Raw genomic sequence first — 20437 nt, 5'->3', positions numbered from 1 at the left:
TGGCACAGCTTGACAAAAAGAAGGGACCGGTTGGTAGGACATATTCTAAGGCATCAAGGGATCACAAATTTAGCATTGGAGGGCAGCGTGGAGGGTAAAAATCGTAGAGAGAGACCAAGAGATGAATACACTAAGCAGATTCAAAAGGATGTAGGTTGCAGTAGGTGCTGGGAGATGAAGAAGCTAGCACAGGATAAGAGTAGCATGGAGAGCTGCATCAAACCAGTGTCAGAACTGAAGACCACAACAACAACAATTGGCTGCCATGACCTGATTGCATTCTTCAAAGATGTTGATGACATCGATTGAAAATCAATCAGTTATTAGGAGCTAAAATTACGATTACCTCCCAGCCCCTTCCAACATTTGTTGTACAGAATGTAAGTGTTTTAGAAAATTTATTAGTGTAATTGCTATAATTTTCTAGAATAATTAAAACAACATTCATTTTTGTAGGTGAAGTGTTCCTATATCCTCTGCAAAAGATCCAAGGTCCCGACACTGAGTTTCTCTGAAACAGCAAAAACTGCATTTCTCATGGGCCCATCAATTTTACACAAATTTTCTGGATTTGCTGCGTAAGTATGCATAAAAACTTATGAAATACTCATTTGGTTTTAGCTGAGTACATCTAGCTGAAATCATTAGCCTCATTTAAACAATTTAATAATTTAACAGATTTGCCATAGAGAGCTATTGTGTCTCACAGGTTATCAAAACTTAATTTCTTTCATAAGACTTTCTGTATTCTGTTTAATTTTATTTGGTCACATCACCTACAGACTAGGTAGCATAAATTCACTACCATAAATGAAAAATTTTGATTATGATAATGGAAGTGGTGCCTTCACTTTCAGAGGCTGTATAAATACTTTGTTGGTTATTGACTTACTGGGCTGCTGCTGTGTCTACAATGTATTCGTTGCAAGAAATATACAACAGGTAAACAGTAGCTGAAATGTAAGTCACTAAATGTAAATCATTGTATTAAAGAATGTGGGTAACATTCAGAAGAAGAAATTGCAGATTTTCATTAATCCCATACTGAGAAGCTAAAATATTTTCATTTTTAGTTTGGTATTGTTAAATCACTTTTTTATTGACATTTAGACATAATAGAAACAAATCTTTTTTGATCCACTACAATAGTGGTATCAGATTTCTAGCATTTAACCCCCACTCCCAATTTGCTGCTCTCTCTCTCTCTCTCTCTCTCTCTCTCTCTCTCTCTCTCTCTCTCTCTCTCTCTCTTCTCTCTCTTTCTCTCTCTCTCTCTCTCTCTCTCTCTCTCTCTCTCTCTCTCTCTCTCTCTCTCTCACACACACACACACACACCCACACATACACACACGTCAAAGTCTCTGTGTATCTGATGGAACCTTATAATGTGAATTGTGTTGGATTGAATTTTGTTTTTCTAATGTGACACTATAAGAGGGGTACAAGAATTCACACATTATATCAACAGCATTTGAAATTAATCTCATGTGCTTGAATTCACTGTTAACCCTGTTGTTATGTAATGTATTCATTAGGGAAGCACTACATCATATTGGTAAAATAAGCTGAGACTGAAGCAAAATTTAAACCACTCAGTTACTAGACATCCTTAAGAATTATTGCAGAGGATGTGCACTGCAAAATAGTGGCAGAAATATTCAAAAAAAGGTGGTAGAATGCAGTTTTTTACTGTCCAGATGCCACTTACTATGAAAATAAATGTATAATATCACTTACAACTGTGCAAAACATGCTGTTATTGGTATATGGAGTAGTGGGTAATGTTTATCGAGTATTTTGTCAGAGTAGATCTACACAATGCACTAGAGAATGAGTGGACCTGTCAGAGCTCTCACTAATGGAATATACTGTTCAATTCAATAGGTGTGGTGTGATAACTTGGTGTTCCTTATTTTTGTTTGGTTACTCATAATGTTACAGGTTGCAATGTTATGTGAACCTCACTGCCCTTTTTTTAAACTAATCTGTGCCTGATTTTATTCTAAGAAATTCAGTAATGTATGTAAATACCGTAAATGTAAATTTGATTAAAAAAGTACTTGAAGTGTAGTACAGTGCAGCTGGACAGCAAGAAACTCTTTAGCACACAATCCCTGCAATGATAGTAGTTGTAAATCTTTGAGTATAGACTTAACAAAAAAAAAAAAAAGACATGTTACTAGGTCATCGCTCAGAACATATTGTTACATTTAATGAAAATTGCTATTTCAGTGATAAAACTGAGTAAAGTAGGTGTAATAATTGCCAAACATTTAAGTATACAAATTTTCTGGAAGCGAAGAATAGAAATATCTTGTTTTTGGAAAAGGAGGTGAACTTCATTGTCGTTGCGGGCCATCAATCGACAGAATTGTAAGTGTACAAAGTTCACTAAAATACAGGAAAGGAAATGCATTCTCTATAATTTTCATTCAATATGTAACAACCTCTCACAATTTCTTAATTGGATTATGTTATTGTATAATAGTATAGTGCTGAACTCCACTGACCAATTTTGATACAACAGGAAGTGTCGTTTGAAGGAAGTTTGTGTGCCAAGCAATCTATTTCTTTCACAAAAAGCAGATTGCTGTTTGGTCTTATTTACTTACAACAGTGGACCCTTAGGTATGAAAAGCTATCATAACCTGGGCTCAAAGCTATCCGCAATACGGTCAAGTAATCAACAGAGTCGTATTTTAAATCTTAAAGAACTATAACTTCCTCCAAATTATAATAAGTCACCAACTGGTGCAGAAGCTGATCATTTAAGGAGGCAGCAACCAAAATTCAGGTGCCAGTTACAACTCAAAGTAAAGTCTGAAACAAAAATCAGTCTCTCTCTCTCCAAACACATATATAAATATTCAAATTATTAAGATAAAAGTTATTTTATATTGGCACCTGAACAGGGATAAATTGCTTGGCAATACCTGATGTGTTAGAGCGTTAGCTGTGGTTGAGGCCAATTTCCTCAAAAATCACATCAACAATTATTCACCATAATTCACAGAGAATGGAAGACATTCTGTCTGCAATATATCAGAATTGAGAGGAAAGTTCGCCAAATGCATTAGCCAAACACTGCAATAACAGTTAAAAAGTTCTAATATATTATTAGTTGCATGACTTGTCTCTTTGAAATGTATACCAAGGCTGTAGGGTAGTTTTGCCACACACTATACACCTATGGACATTTTTGCCACGTAGTATATAACACAGTACAAAATCTATGTTGTTGTGTTTAGAAATTGTCAGTAATGCCCATTGTTTTCATTTTCAGGTTGTTGAGTTTTACACAGTAAAAGACTGGCAATTTCAGTATTATTTGCTAATCATGGCACCCTTATTGATCTTAATCAATTGGGTCCGAGATCTGAAGTATCTTGCTATCTTCTCTCTGCTGGCAAACATATTGTTGACTGTGGGACTAGGATTCACCTTCTACTACATTTTTAGTGATTTGCCACCCATTATTCACAGTGGTTTGCCACAGTTTTCTTCTTGGGAACAATTACCACTGTTTTTTGGAACTGCCATATTTGCACTAGAAGGCATTGGAGTGGTAAGTTACATCTGCTAAATGACTTCCCCACTTCCTATTCCACACACCTTACACTCATAAATAAAAAGTTGTGGAAACAACTAGCCTTTGAAATATTGTGAAAACTGCTTTATGTTATCAAAAATCAGTTTCTCTTATTATTATTATTATTATTATTCTTATTAGTGTTATTATTTTGATGACGCAGCTAACACGCGATCTAGTGTAACAAATATTTAAAGGCTAATGATTGGAACATGCCATTCTTTTGGAGTTAGAGAAAAGGATTGGCATCCATGCATTACTTATGAAATAATAAATTCTGTACCTCTGGCTTGTTGATTTTATTCCGTGTAAAATCCAGTTTCTCAGATTTTTAGCTGTTAGTAATTCTGAATTTATCTTAACCTTTTATGCCTCCTTTTACTTAGGATCTTCAATGATACTGGTATGCATGTATAATGATTGAAAAATCCCAATTCCATCAACATTTCTCTCTGTATTTTACCAGGAAATGGAATCACTGTATCTGCAAAACATTTATGTATTTTAAATTAGATATGATCACTTTTAGCAACTAAATATAATCAACTTTGTGTATCCATTACAAAGACCAAAAATTTTATTCTTGCTAGTATTATAGAGAAATTGATGAACTACTTTCTTCCTTGCATTGAGTGCAAAAATTTTTATAAATAAATAATAAAAGTTTTATTAGTGGGACATCTTGGAAATTTAAGTAAACTTTTATTTTGTTTCTGTAGGTAATGCCATTGGCTAATAAAATGAAGACACCAGCACATTTTGTTGGTTGTCCAGGAGTGCTGAACATTGGTATGACAATTGTGGTTGCTCTGTATGTGAGTGTAGGTTTCTTTGGTTACCTAAAGTATGGTAGTACAACAGAAGCCAATATTACACTGAACCTACCAACAACAGAAGTGTAGGTATTAAAATGGTTGAATATTGTGTGATTGTAGTATTAACATTTTTAATGATTCTTGATTCATTTAATATGCTATTCATCAGTTTCATTCTTGTTACTTATTGCTCAGTGTAACATATTTACCTGAGTGTAAGGTGATCTCAAATATGACATCCCCTTTTTTTAAGCTCCTTGAGATAATTTTATTTTTAATATTTGAGATTAATCATACTTACAAAATGTTCCACTGATATAAAGTACCTACCTAAAAAGTTATCAAAGTACCTTATTTATTGATTATATGCAACCTGATAATACAGGGAGAAATAAAAGAAACAAAATGAAATATTTAACATTAATTTTTATCTTCACTTCCTTTTTTGCCTGTTATCTAAGCCAGTTGTTTGGAATATCACTGCCTTTGACTAAAGTTTAGATCTGGGCTACCACTAGCCACAGCAGTGTTTTTTATTGTTAATAGGATGGCAAGGCATCTGCTCCACATAGCCAATGGGATGATACTTTTGTGTAACTAATGAGAGGTGAGAAGAGGGGCAATGAATTATTTGCACCAAAACTGATACCATTCTCATCCTCACTGTTGTCACAAATACCTTGACTGTCCCTTAAAACCCACATCCTTTCGTCTTTCCCTCTCATTCCCGTTTTCCTGAAGAAGCAACCATTGGTTGCAAAAGCTTGAATTATGTGTGTATGTTTGTGTATCTATCGACCTGCCAGCGCTTTTGTTTGGTAAGTCACATCAACTTTGTTTTTAGATATACTTTTCCCACGTGGAATGTTTATATCACATCAACTTTGTTTTTAGATATATTTTTCCCACGTGGAATGTGTTCAAAGATTCCAAGACTTACCAAGCGGGAAAGCGCCGGTAGACAGGCACAATAAATAAATGTGCGGATGGATATGTGTGTGTGTGTGTGTGTGTGTGAGTGTACACCTGTCCTTTTTTCCCCCTAAGGTAGGTCTTTCCGCTCCCGGGATTGAAATGACTCCTTACCCTCTCCCTTAAAACCCACATCCTTTCATCTTTCCCTCTCCTTCCCTCTTTCCTGAAGAAGCAACCGTCGGTTGCGAAAGCTAGAAATTCTGTGTGTGTGTCTGTGTGTTTTATTTATTGTGCCTACCTACCGGCGCTTTCCCTCTTGGTAAGTCAAAATAGAAAGAAACTTCCACATGGGAAAAATATATTAAAAACAAAGATTCCAAGACTTACCAAGCGGGAAAGCGCCGGTAGATAGGCACAATGAATAAAAAACAAACACACACACAGAATTTGAGCTTTCGCAACTGGCGGCTGCTTCTTCAGGAAAGAGGGAAGGAAAAGGAAAGATGAAAGGATGTGGGTTTTAAGGGAGAGGGTAAGGAGTCATTCCAATCCCGGGAGCGGAAAGACTTACCTTAGGGGGGGAAAAGTATAGGTATATGCTCGCGCTCACACACACACACACACACACACACATACACACACACACACACACACACACACACACACACACACACACACACGCATATGCATGTGTTTGTGTTTGTTTGTGTCCCTATCAACTTACTGACACTTCTGTTTGGTAAGTTACATCATCTTTGTTTTTAGATATATTTTTCTTACGTGGAATGTTTCCCTCTATGATGTGACTTACCAAACAAACCGCTGGCAGTTCGATAGACACACAAATGACCTGCCAGCGCTTTTGTTTGGTAAGTCACATCATCTTTGTTTTTAGATGATATGTTTCCCTCTCTTATATATATATATATATATATATATATATATATATATATATATATATATATATATATATATAGGGAAACATTCCACGTAAGAAAAATATATCTAAAAACAAAGATGATGTAACTTACCAAACAAAAGTGTCGGTATGTTTATAGGGACACAAACAAACACAAACACATGCACAAAATCCAAGCTTTCGCAACCCACGGTTGCTTCATCATGAAAGAGGTAAGGAGAGGGAAAGACGAAAGGATGTGGGTTTTAAGGGAGAAGGTAAGGAGTCATTCCAATCCCGGGAGTGGAGACATATGTCTGATTTCTATTATTTTCTTCTGATGATCATTTCTCCCCATGTAAGTTAGTGTCAGAGGAGAAAGTTGGTGATTGAAATTTTGCGAGAACATTTTACAGCAATGAGAAATACCTTTTTCTTTAATGGTGTTCATGCCAAATCCTGTATCATGTCCATGACACTCCGTCCCCTGTTTTTTGATAATATAAAACATGCTGCTCTTCTTTGAATTTTCTCAATGTACTCTTTTAATTCTGCCTGATAAGGATCCCTTACCATGCAGCAGTACTCCAAAAGAGGACAGACAAGCATGGTGTAGGCAGTCTCTTTAGTAGATTTGTTACATCTTCTAAGTGTTCTGCCAATAAATCACAGTCTTGGGTTGCCCTTCTCAACAACATTTTCCATGTGTAACTTCCAATTTAAGTGTTAATAATTGTACTTGATGGATATTCAGTTGAATTTACAGCCTTTAGATTAGTGCGATTTATCTTGTAAAAAAAGTTTAACTTAACTTTTCATTACTTAGTGTCAACTGTCAGTTTTTGCACCACTCAGATATCTTATATAAATATGATCTTAGAAATAACAGAAGACAGATAATGCAAATTCCTTGACCTGTCAGTTCTGTGTTTACTCTATATAACAGTTATGTTGAACATTATTAGGCACTGTCACAGCCTAAAGTTTGACAGCAGTAACATACATAACAAACTGTGTAGTATCTTATAGGACTTATTTCAGATCCTGTAATATTAACTGACAAGCATGTCATTTCTGCAGAAGTGCTTAATGTAAGGAGACTTATGTTACTGCTATACATGTAAAAGTTATCATTTTGTAAAAATTGATGCACATACAATTGTTTATTCCTCTGTATCAGATACCATTGATTATGAGTTATAAACCCAAATACAAGTGTAAGCAAATAAAATAGTTCTAGTGCAGCTCATGGTGTATAGAGGTTGTCTTTTAATAACTATCTGAAAGCTGCAGAGCACCAAGCATTCAAGGTTTTTACATGACAATTAATTTACAGCCTAATGTCATTTGTGATTAATAAAAGGAGTGAATTTAGGATGAACTGTGAAATTTACAATCACAATGCCAGAAATAAAAACAATTGTCATAAAGACTATGCATCACTACCTATGTTTCAGAAAGGAGTTTCATAATCCAGTGAAAAAGTCCATAAATGTTGTTGGTAGACATCAAGCAGGAAACTGAAAATCCCCATATTTTCACAAACATCCTTTCTAAAATTTTATCATGTACTCAGTTATTTCCTGGATGCCTTCATCTACAGTTTTTAGCCTCTATAGCTCCCTCTAGTTCCACTGAAGTTACTTCCTGATATCGTAACAGGTGTCCTATCACCCTGTCCCTTCTTCTTGTCAGTGTTTTCCATATATTCCTTTCCTCACCAATTCTGCAGAGAACCTCCTCATTTGTTTCCTTAGAAGACCACATAATGTTCAACATTCTTTTGTAGTAATATATCTCAAATGCTTCAGTTCTCTTCTGCTCCGGTTTTCCCACAGCCCACATTTCATTACAGTGCAATTCTGTGCTCCAAACATACAGTATCAGAAATTTCTTCCTCAAATTGAAGCCCATGTTTGTACTAGCAGACTTCTCTTAGCCAAGAATTCTCTCTGTCAGGGCTAGTTTGCTTTTTATGTCCCCTTGCTCTATCCATCATGGGTTATTTTTCTGCCTCAATACCAGGATTCCTTAATTTCATCTACTTTGTGATTCCCAGTTATGATGTTAAGTTTCTGTTTTCATTTCTGCTACTTCTCATTACTTTCATATTTCTTCAATTTACTATCAAGCCATATTTTGTGTTCATAAGACTCTTCATTTCATTCAACACATCCAGTAATTCTTCTGCACTTTCACTGAGGATGCCAATGTCATCAGTAAATCAATGATATCCTTTCACCTTCAATTTTAGTCTACTCGTAAACTTTTATTGTATTTTTGCCGTTGCTACTCCCATGGGTAGATTGAAAAGTGGAGGCAAAAGACTACATCCCAGTATTATGCCCTTTATAATCTGAGCATTTTGTTCTTGGCCTTGCAGTTTTATTATTCCCGTTTGGTTCTTGTTCATACTGTATATTACCCATCTTTAGCTTACCCATGTTTTTATCAGAATTTTAAACATCTTGCACCAATTTACATTGTCAGACTCTGTTTCCAGGTTGACAAATTCTATGAATCTGTTGTGATTTTTCTTCTGTCTTGCTTCCACAATCAACTGCAACATCAGAACTGCCTGTCTCATGCATTTAACTTTCCTAAAGCCAAACTGATCATCATGTAACAAAGCCTCAGTTTTCTTTTCCATTCTTCTGTATATCATTCTTGCCAACAATTTAGATCCATTATCTGTAAAGCTGATTGTGCTTTAATTCTCACACTTCTTGTCTCCTGTTACCTTTGGAACTCTGTGGATGAAGGTTAGGTTTTCCAGAATTCTGATGGTATATCACAAGTCTCATACATTTTCCACACCAACTGAAATAGTTATTTTGTTGCCACTTCCCCAGTGGTTTTAGAAATTCTGATGAAATGTTATCAATCACTTCTGCCTTATTTGATCTTAAGTCATCCAAAGCTCTTTTAAATATTGACTCTAATATTGGAACCCTCATCTCTTCTTTGTTGATTTCTGTTATCCATGGTTTCCATCAATTACCTTCCTTGTACCTATGTTTTTCTTTCCAGCTTTGGGACTGCATTTCTTAGAGATGTCGAGTCCTCTTCAATTGAACTACCTACAGAGCTATTCATTATTTCAGTACCATTAGCATCAGAGAACTTCAAGCATACTCTTCATTTCTTAGTACTTTTGTACCCTACTCCTCTGCACAATGATTTTTCCTGACTAGCCTCTTAAACTTAAGCATACACTTCATCATAGCAAAATTGTGATCTGAGTCTGTACCTGCTCCTGGGTACACCTTGCAAACCAATATCTGATTTCAGAATCTCTGCCTGACCATGATGTAATGTAACTGGAACTGTCCCATATCCCCTCACCTTTTCATAGTATACCTCCACCTCTTATGGTTCTTGGGCAGTGTTCATTATTGCTAGTTGAAATTTATTGCAAAACTCAATTAGTCCTTCCTTCTCTCATTCCTACTACCAATCCCATTTTCTTCTGTAGCCCCTTCTTCTACTCCTTCTCCTAGAACTACATTCCAGTCTCCATGACTTTTAGATTTTCATCTCCCTTTACATACTGAATTACGCTTTAAATATCCTCATATTCTTTCTCTGTCTCTTCATCATTTGCTTGCAATGTCTGCATATATACCCAAACTATTGTTGTCAGTGTTGGTTTGCTGTTAATTCTAATGAGAACAACACTGTCACTGAAATGTTCACAGTAACTCCCTCTCTACCCTACATTCTTATTCATAATGAATCCTACTCATATTATATCATTTTCTGCTGCTGTTAATATTACCCTATTCATGTCTACCCAGAAATCCTTCTCTTCTTTCCATTCCACTTCACTGACACCCACTAGATCTAGATTGAGCCTTAGTATATCCATTTTCAGATTTTCTAGTTTCTCCACCATATTCATACTTCTGACATTAGAAACCCAAACTCACAGAATGTTATCCTTTTGTTGCTTATTCAATCTTTGTCTCTTGGTTATCTTTCTTTTTTCCCTCCTTGCTGTCCCCTTACTTGTGGATACACCTCATGTGTCTTTAATGCAGTGGTTTCCATTGCTTTCACACTGTTGATCAATGCTGATTCTTCCACCTTCTATGGGTAGTTCTCACACCAAGGGCAAGAGTGTACTCTGAACTTCTGTCTATTCCTCTGCCCTCTTTGACAAGGTTGAGGGTAACTTCTTAGGCTGGAAGTCTTTGGCCAGCATTGCTGATTTTTATTCCAAATGCAAGCAATGGCAGGACCTGTGACATTTTGATTACTGGTCAAAGACATACCCCTAGGCCATTGGTGCTTTTACAGACACTTCATAGTATTCTGTTTTATGTCACATAAATGCTTTGTGTTGACAGAAGCTAGGAAGTGAAGCGAGAAGAACTACCTTTTTTGAGTAGCTACTGAGCAACGTGGCACACATCTAGGCATCCTGATTTAATCTTTCCATAATTTCCCTAAATTGTATGGCTGGCTTCCTTCCCCATCCTTTGCTAATCTGATGTGACCGATGACCTCATTGTTTGGTCCCTTCCCCTAAATCACCACCATCAAAGTAGCTGTTTATTAATAAAATATATGCTCATATTTAACACAGGTTGCTCTAGAAGTAAATCCCATTTTTTATCAGTTTGAGTAGATTGTCACTAGTCATTGCTTGTTCCATGTTTACTCTAGAGAGGTCCATGCAGTGTCTGCCTCTTCCTGTTAATACATAACTTAACTCATTCTACATCCCCAAAGGCTCTCCTTCATGGTGATATTCTCACTAAGCTCTTCATGAAGAAGATGAAGTAATTAACAATATGTTAATTTTAAATACAGAAACACACACTGTGTCTCTGTAGTAATTTATATCTAGAGTCATCCTACAAAACTCACCTTCATCATCAAATTCACTTGGTGTAACTTCATTTACTAACGTGCACGTTACCACACCTACTACCACTGCTGTCACGGTGAGCATCATGTTTGAGCAGCATGCTGTTCAGCAGCTCCAGGCAACCCACCAGAGGCTGCCAACTGCGGACGGCACCATCATTACCTGCAGCAGAAACCCAGTGGCTTCTGTTGGACAAAAGCCCTTTATATTTTCATGTACTGGCTTCTGCCAGCCACTGTTGTACATTCTAGAAACTGTATTGGACTGCCTATGTTATACTGCCATGTTGTTGGTTTCTCACAACCACGTTTCTTATTGTGTCCAAAATTAAAACACTTTGGAAGCAGGATCATTTTTAAAAAAATAATTGCTGTCCTGCTGCTTTCTAGCTTTTTACTATTAGTGTAAATAGTATGTAGAGGTTTATTTCATCCATTCATCCACACATCATGAAGGGCAATAGCTACCATGAAGAAGAGGCTTCAGGGATGTGCAAATGGTTGAGTACTACATTAAGATGCAGAAGCAGTCTCTACATGCTAATCCTGTGAAGCATACCAACAACCAATTACAACTAATACTAATATACTCTTGTTAGCTATGGGAATTGCTTCTAGATTAGTAGAGAAAGCTGTTATTTTCAAAAAAAAGCCACTGAATTTCTTGTTGCTTTACCCAGCTGCTGTTTCAACCAACTACTTCATAGTAAACATTTCCATAAATTTACTGATTTCAGATAATACTGAAAGCTGTTTATCTACTAGGAAGATTGAAACATGTTTACTGTGAACATTGAAGTTAACCAAAACTTTTGTCCCCATGCAATGAAATGTTGTTTTATTGATTTTGTTTAGAATATCTTGGGGTTTCCAATTTCGTGCCTGATGTCTGCCAGTAACCTGCTAAAGACTTTCTCACCAGAATACAGAACTCAGTTATTATGAAATGTAGACTGGATTGCACATTCTAAATCAAAATTATTTTTTCTTTTACTACTTTAGTCATGTTATTTATAGTTTATCCTAATTTCATTCTTATAATTAGCCATAACACCATTAGGGAGTAAATGTAATGGTGCATGAGTGTAGGAATTGCTGGGAACCTGAACAAAGCTTCTCCAAATTTTCAGAATCAGTACTTAGCACTCAAACTGCACACTTATGAAGAACAAGTATGTTCATGGTCCTAACTACACCAGTCTGAAAGATTTTTTATAGGACAGTATAGTGTGAAAATATGCCCAGGATGCTATGAATCTTTTCTGCAGGTCAATACAGTGACTGAAGTTTTTAAATTCAAAGATATACAACTAAGAATAGTGCGTAACTTATTCTTATAGTGGTGTCAACTCAGTTTGTTATCCAGCTGCAGACCAGAAAATTTGACACACAGACCTTCATTTATGTGTACCCACTGATATCTACTTCTGATACATTATTTATTTGGAATACCACAGTATGAGTTTTTGTAAACTTGAGTATGAAGGTGTTTATCGTCAACCTGTTACCAATTATGTTTCACTATTCTCTTGGATGTGTGTGGAATGACAAGCCATTCAATTTCTACATATTATGTTTCAAAAAACTTATGACACTGAACTGCAATAACTGGGTTTTATTAGTACTTCTGGCTTTGGCTGTAAGCCATCATCTGGTACCAAAATCACTTGGAACATTTCATTTGTCATGAATAGTGAAAGAAAAAGCATTGAATATTTTAATCCATATGAAACACTAACAAAACACTCATTCTTCACTTACAAAAGTAGCAATCGTCCTTGTAAATGCTAAGAATGAGTGTTTTACTATGTGTTTAATGTAGATTAAAATATTCGCTGCTTTGTGGTGCCATGTCATATGAAATGAATGATTGCTGTGCTTGTAAGAATGAGTTTTTTGTGTTTCATGTTGATTAAAATATTCAATGCTTTGTGTTTAAATATTCTTGAAAAATGAAGTGTTTTTTTACGTGATTTTCATACCAGATGATGGATTATGGATGATATTGATGATACTAATAGTATTAATGAAATAGTTAATGCATTTTAGTGTCATCAGATTTTTGAAACACTTATTGACTGCAAAAAATTATCTGAAAAAAAAGCTATCTACATAATATACATCCAACCTGAGATATTTCTCACCCCTCCAGGTGGTGTTCCATCAGGCACCCAACTTTCACATCCTAGTCCATCCCTATGCCACTCCCAATCCCGACCCCTCGCCACAAGTATCACACTAATATGGAAGACCTAGGTGCAAAACCTGTTCAGTCCAGCCACCCAGCACTTCTGATTCTTTGCCACAAGGATCATACTAACGTGGAAGACATAAGTGCAAAACCTGTCCAGTCCAGCCACCCAGCACTTCCTATTCCAGTCTTGTCACAGGTTTATCCTACCCCACAAGGGGCCAAGCCAACTGTGAAAGCAGCCATTTCATTTACCAGCTTTGCTGCAATCATTGTACAGCTTTTTACATTGGTATGAATACCAACCAGTTGTCTACCAGGATGAAAGGCCACTGCCAAACTGTGGCCAAGAGCAAAGGAGACCACCCTGAGGCACAACATGCAGCTGAACATAACACATTTGACTTCAATGGCTGCTTCACTACCCGAGCCATATGGATCCTTCCTTCCAACACGATCTTCTCTGAAATGCACAGATGAGAGTCATCCTTACGACATATTTTCCACTCCCATAAATATCCTGGCCTCAACCTATGGTAACATATTGCTCCCACACCATCCACCAACAGTTTCCATTTCCTGTCATCTCCTCCCCATTCTTGCCTCACACCCTCTTTATTTGCAGCTGTCTGCCATTGCATCCACCCATCTTTCCTGTTCTTCTTATATATTTATTTATTTATTTGCTTTTTTCACTACCTCCCTGCACCACAATCTCCTGACACTATGCCTGTTGGAATCTAGTCCCTGCACACTCCACTAGACAGCATTTGTCTCTCTCAACACTACTGTCCCTTCCCTTTTACCATCCCATCCACATTGCTGCTTGCATCCCACATGATGTTGCATTCTGGCCTGAGATGCTGTAGTTGGTGGTGATGTGTGCATGAGCTGTGTGTGTGTGTGTGTGTGTGTATGTGTGTGTGTGTGTGTGTGTGTGTGTGTGTGTGTGTGTGTGCGTGCATGCGTGCGTGTGTGTGTGTTTACTGATTAAGGCTCTGGCCCAATAGCAACATGTGAGTGTCTTTTAATTGTACCTGTCTGCAATTTGACATATCTTCTTTACGGTAAGTAGCATTCGATCTTTCCCTACATTTTCAATATTCCTACACAATTGTTAATCATTTATACAATGTGCAGAATTAGTTATATTCACACTCCTAACACACACTGAAAACCACTGTGATGTCAATGACAGAGGAGGCCTCCACATTACTATGTTCTAGGATTTCTTTCCATTCCATTCACATATGGGACATGAGAAGAAAGAATGCTTAAATGCCTCTGTACATGTTGTAATTAGAACCTTTTTTGATGTGTATCTTGAATCTGATAAAGGTTCCATTGGGCCTTTTTCAGTATTAGCAAATGCAGTTGTTTCTCAATTCCACTGATATTAATATCTATATCATTCATCTGAGCAGTGGTACAAGATTTAAACTTGGGCAGAACTACTAGTTCCCCCTTTGAAAACATAATTCAGCCATTCTACTTTTGCTTGCTTTCAGTCATTTGATTTCCTATATCATCCATCTAGATGTCAACTTTGGTGCCTCAAACAGCCTTTATATGGTAGTCACTGAAGGCTTCAGTTATAATGCTTTTGAGAGCCAAATACAGCTTATTTAGCTATGTTCCACTTATTTAATGTATACCTTGACTCATTTCACATGCCTGAAGAATTTCCTTCATGGCAAAACCTATGGAATACCCTGAATGAAGACCATTCTCCAAATTAATACTGCATTCTGGCGTGGTGCTTAGCTATAGACAGACACGTCATTGTGAACAGTCTTAAGGAGCTTCCAGTGCTTTCTACTATATTATTTATAAACATGAACAGTAATGGTCCTATCACACTTGTTTGGGGTACTCCAGGAATTACCTTTACATCTGTTGATTTTGATCCATTGAGAGTAATGTGTTGACTTCTATTTACAAGGAAGTCTTGAATCCAGTCACAAATATGGTATAATACTCAGTAAACTCATATATTCTTCACTAAATGCCAGTGTGAGACGCTGTCAAATGCTTTCCTGAAGTCAACAAACATGAGTGATATTTGCCTACAGCACTATGGGTCTGATGGAGGAACAGAGTCAGTTGAGTTTCACAAGATCTCTATTTGTGGAATCCCTGTTGATTTTCATTGAGGACCTTTCTGTTCTTCAAGAATGTCTTAAGGCTTGGACATAAAACATAATCCATAATTCTACAATAGAATGTTGTCAATATTGTGTGTGTGTGTGTGTGTGTGTGTGTGTGTGTGTGTCTTTCCAATGATATTTCATCAAAATGAGAATGACCTGCACTTTTTTCTAATCGATAGATATCCTTAGTTACTTCAGCATTCATATTGAATGATCAACTGCATCTAGAAGGGGAGTGATTTCTTTCACATTATGTTTGTAGAATCTTATAGGTATCCCATCTGGTCCTGATACCTTTCCATTACTTAGCAACTGTAGTTACAGTTCTATTCAATATCAGTTATCTCAATATCTACCATTTTATAGTTCATATGATGCTTGAATGAAGGGACCACATTACAGTCTTCCATGATGAAATAATCTGAGAAAACGAAACGCAGTATTTCAGCCTTCTCTCTGTTATCTACTGTGTCAGTACCAGTATGGTCACTGAGTGAATGAACAGTGCATTTTCAACCACTTACATATTTCAAGTGAGATCAAAACCTCTTATGGTTTCTACTTAGATCAATTGACAAAATTTTACTTTCAAAGTCATTGAACACTTTTCTCATTGATCTTCTTACATTTATTTTTGCTTCATTCAGCTTCTGTCAGCTAGGTTTTGACTCTCTTCGTTTACACAGCAATTTCATAATATGCCTTTTTAAACTACAGTGGGACTTTCCCATCCATTAAGACCTTGCTCAGAAAATATGTGTCTAAGGCATATTGAATGAAATGTTTGAAATTTATCTACTTGTGCTCCACATCTTCATCCTCAGCACTGAATATATGATGGTGAGTACTCACATACTCTGCAATGTGTATCCTGTCACTCTTAATAACACTGTCTTCCTCTCTCAATCCTGGTTTGTTGCATCTAATTTTATGATTTTAATTAGGGCAATGCGTGGCAATTGTCCATTTGCTTGGCTGCTTCAGTTAGGACTGCTGCTTATGCTCTTGGCACTTCTCCTTATCTGTCCTACCAAACCAATTTACCCATTTGTCATCTTAATCTGTTAAATCAAATGACAGCTATAATTTATATACTGTCCAGTCAGAGAACAGTAGTAGATAGGCATAATCCCTCTGAATGTGAAAGCATTTATAGAAACCATTTTAGTCTTTTGCTAACTTGATGAGCTTCGTTAGCAGTCATTAAGTGACTCAAGCTGTATTTCCTGTCAGAACCCCACTGGATTGAATGTGGCACACGCCTAGTTTATGGATACCTAGACTATCTTTAAAAGTACAAAGTAGACCTTTCTACTCTGTTGGTAGGGTATAATGCAGTCGACACAGTGCTCCCATAGGAGTCTACTAGAATTAAAGTGTCAAGCACCTATTTATGCATTCGGGAGGACGACGGTTCAATCCCACGTCCGGCCATCCTGATTTAGGTTTTCCGTGATTTCCCTGAATCACTCCAGGCAAATGCCAGGATGGTTCCTTTAAAAGGGCATGGTCGACTTCCTTCCCCATCCTTCCCTAATCCGATGAGACCGATGACCTCGCTGTCTGATCTCCTTCCAGAAACAACAACAACAACCTATTTATGCCTGAGTTTGATTCCCAGTATCAACTATGTTCTTTGATGCACATGTGTTTTCTAGCATCTTCAGTCTACAGAATTTGCTGTCTCCCAGGATTTTTCTTGAGTTTAAAAATGAAGTGGCTAGTTAACTCTTAATAAACTGAACATCAGAGCTCATGTATTGGTAAAATTGACAACTCTATAACTGTATGATATATTACATGAAATCTCTATTTCAACTGATACCTTTAATATGTTAGTCCAGAAACCTGTAATCTGTACCATTAGGCAGATATAATTCTATTTCATTCCATGGTTGTACTTTGTGCGGTGATTGTTGACAGATAATTTGCTTGGCTGCTTCAGATGTGCGTGCCGCTTACATCCCTTGTTCTTCTCCTTAAGTGTTGTAATGGCAGCCTCCTCCCACCTATCCCACCAATACAGCTATACATGTATGAGAACATGCAGTGACCACACAATTGATGAAAGGAGCTCATCAAGACAAGTGGGCAATGCAAAATAATGTGTTCCAAATTGAAACTGTCAACAAAGATATACAGATATGAAAACATTCCATGTATCAGTTACACTGGAGAGAGGGGAAGGGAGAAGGAGGGGAAGGGGAGGAGGGAGATGGTAGAGTAGAAGGAGGAGGAGGAGGAGATTACTGTTTAAAGAGGTCATTAGAATTGGAGCACAAGTGCGGATTAGGGAAGAATGGGAACCGAAACTGGTTGTGCCCTTTCAAAGGAACCATACTGGCATTTGCCTGAAGTGATTTAAGAAAATTTTAGAGAAATCATGGAAAGTCAAAATCTGGGTGATTCTGAACCATCATCCTGCTGATTCCACCACCTCACTCTGTAGTAGAGAGAGAGAGAGGAGAGAGAGAGAGAGAGAGAGAGAGAGAGAGAGAGAGAGAGAGAGAGAGAGCTTATTTAAAAAGTGTGAACAGTCCAAATTAAGCACACCCATAACAACTGTATATTTTTACAGATTGGCCCAGTTAGTTAAGATCAAGATTGCAGTGGCAATCTTCTTCACATATGCACTGCAGTTCTATGTTCCCTTTGAAGTCATCTGGAATGCATCAAAACACTATTTTGGCTCGCACAGATTGTTAGCTGAGTATGCCTTAAGGACAGTTCTTGTTTTATGCACAGGTAAGAGGTTTATAACTTCATTAACTATTTCATAATGTTGCTTATTTAAGTACCCATTTGTGCAATGTTCTATTCCAGAATGAAAATTAACATATTCATCATATTGACGTATTTGATCAAATGACAGGTATAATTTATACACTGTCCAGTCAGAGAACATTTTCGGGTGGGTTTAACCCCTACGGGTCTGAAAATGTTTGTAGAAATTATTTAAATCCTGTGATAACTTGATGAGATATTTTAGTGGTTATTGACTGACTCAAAGTGTGTTTCCTGTCAGAATTAAATATACACAGACCAAATTTTTGAAAGTGCTTGTTAACTACTAGAGAGACTTGCTTTCAGGAAGGGTTCTCTGTAACAGAAACGTATATGATCTCACAAGTGATTCATTCATTCATTCATTCATGCACTGTGTTTCACAGATGCCACAATGAAGGAGTACATACAGGGATATAAAATGAGTCAATCTGTACATTAATAGGCAGAATAAACATGCAGGCTACTTCTGTAAAGTATACTAACATAAAATTATTACTAGTGTTATTCTGTTCACACCAATATTTACAGTAATTACATCTAGATTATTAATAAATTGATAACCTTCAGTTTTCATAGTTTAGCTATGGACACTCCATAAAGACACATGAGACCATGCTCTAAAACATCAGATCCAATGTAGAGTGTAGAGGACAGCTGTCAAGGAGTTTCATGATCAATATAGGGGTAAGGCAATCAGACAGCATTTCATGTACATTACCAGAAAAAAATTAGTACACCTGGAAAGATGACCTCAATTTTGATGCAATGATGGCTTATGCCACTTGGGGTATAGTAGATGTACTGACAATGGTTTCAACATCAACTGCTAACAGATCAACAGATAGGGTAGTGGCATAGCTACCAGGGTGCCATCTGTACCCACCCTGTAATAGGGAATGGTAACAGGAAAAAGACTCATTGTGGAGCAAATGTGTGAAGCAAGTAGGTGACCATGTTATGCAGACACACTCATGCTTCCTACAGCCAACTGAGTGAGTTTGAAAGGGGCCAAATAGTGGCCTTCTGAATAGTGGTATGGTCCCTTCACAGAATTTCCACATGAGCTGGATATGATTCATCAGTTGTGAAATGATTCTGGTATAGTGGTCATGTGAACATTCTCACACCCATAGATGAGATTCTGGACATCCAGTTCAGATGCCCATCAGGATTGTCGTGTTGTCAGGATGGCAGTGGCAGATCTTACAGCTATCACAGAATAGATAAGAGGGCTTGTGAGTCAAGATGAATCAAAATGAACTGTCATGAACTGGTTATTAACAGTGGGACTACTACAAACACACACACCTCTAGGTCGTCCTCCACTCACATGAGATAATTTGATGTTCATGGCTCAACTGTTGCTGTCAGAGGATCACTAGGAAGATGGAATGGTGCACCATGGCATTTAATGATGGAGGCAGATTCTGCCTGCAAGTGATGATCATTTGAACAGGGTGAGTGCTGTCTTGTAGAGTGTATTTGTCTAAGACACACTGCCCCACCCCAGTCCTTAAGGTTGGGGGTGTGACAAACTACAACTCTTGTTCACCTTTCATGTTTCTTGAGGGGACACTAACCAGTGCTTGGTATGTGCAAAATATAGTTAGACCTATTTTCTTGCCATGCTTGAAGCTGATGTGTAATTCCAACAGAATAATCCTTACCCACACAGTGGCTGTGAAAATCAATTTACTCTGCAAGATCTGCAGCAACAGCTCTGGCCATCGTGGTCTCTGGACATGTCTCAAATTGAGCACATGTGGGATATGATGGGACTCGTCAGCCGACAACTCTGACAGAACAATGTGAGCAGATGAAGCAGGTGTGGCATAATGTGTTCCAGGACAGCATTTGCCATCTGTATGATCAACTAGATGCCAGAGCTAGTGTCCACATTGCTGCCCATGAAAGCTACACCATGTACTAGTATGCGTGTTTCGGGGTGGATCAACACTGGTACCTGAGAGCTGCTTGTGCTATAGATCTGTAAATGTAATCATCTCATGCACTCAACACACACTGCTGCAACAGTAAATTTTGTGCAACCTGGAGACCTCTAAAAGGGTGTACTAGTTTTTTCCTGGTAGTGTGTATTATTTAACTATGTCATGGAAAAAATGTCATCAGGGAATGGACCAAATCTCTCCCAGCAAACACTGGGACAAGGACAGGGATCAAAGCAGACAGTCAAAAGATTCCATACCTGGATTTTGCTGA

At 37.3% G+C, this 20437-nt stretch overlaps 1 protein-coding gene across 2 annotated transcripts in view; it reads left to right on the top strand.

Moving 5' to 3' along the window:
- The window catches only part of LOC126354829 (proton-coupled amino acid transporter-like protein CG1139), a 190747-nt gene that overhangs the window by 162335 nt on the left and 7975 nt on the right, over window positions 1–20437 (top strand). For both annotated transcript variants that reach the window (XM_050004773.1, XM_050004772.1), the window contains exons 5-9: window positions 457–578; window positions 858–942; window positions 3284–3565; window positions 4309–4487; window positions 18009–18175. In XM_050004773.1, the coding sequence (XP_049860730.1) occupies window positions 457–578; window positions 858–942; window positions 3284–3565; window positions 4309–4487; window positions 18009–18175 (835 nt within the window). The remainder of the gene's footprint in view (window positions 1–456; window positions 579–857; window positions 943–3283; window positions 3566–4308; window positions 4488–18008; window positions 18176–20437) is intronic.

This window comes from Schistocerca gregaria, chromosome 3 (genome assembly GCF_023897955.1).
Source record: "Schistocerca gregaria isolate iqSchGreg1 chromosome 3, iqSchGreg1.2, whole genome shotgun sequence".
Lineage (NCBI taxonomy): Eukaryota > Metazoa > Arthropoda > Insecta > Orthoptera > Acrididae > Schistocerca > Schistocerca gregaria.
This window is presented reverse-complemented; position numbering and strand designations above follow the sequence as displayed.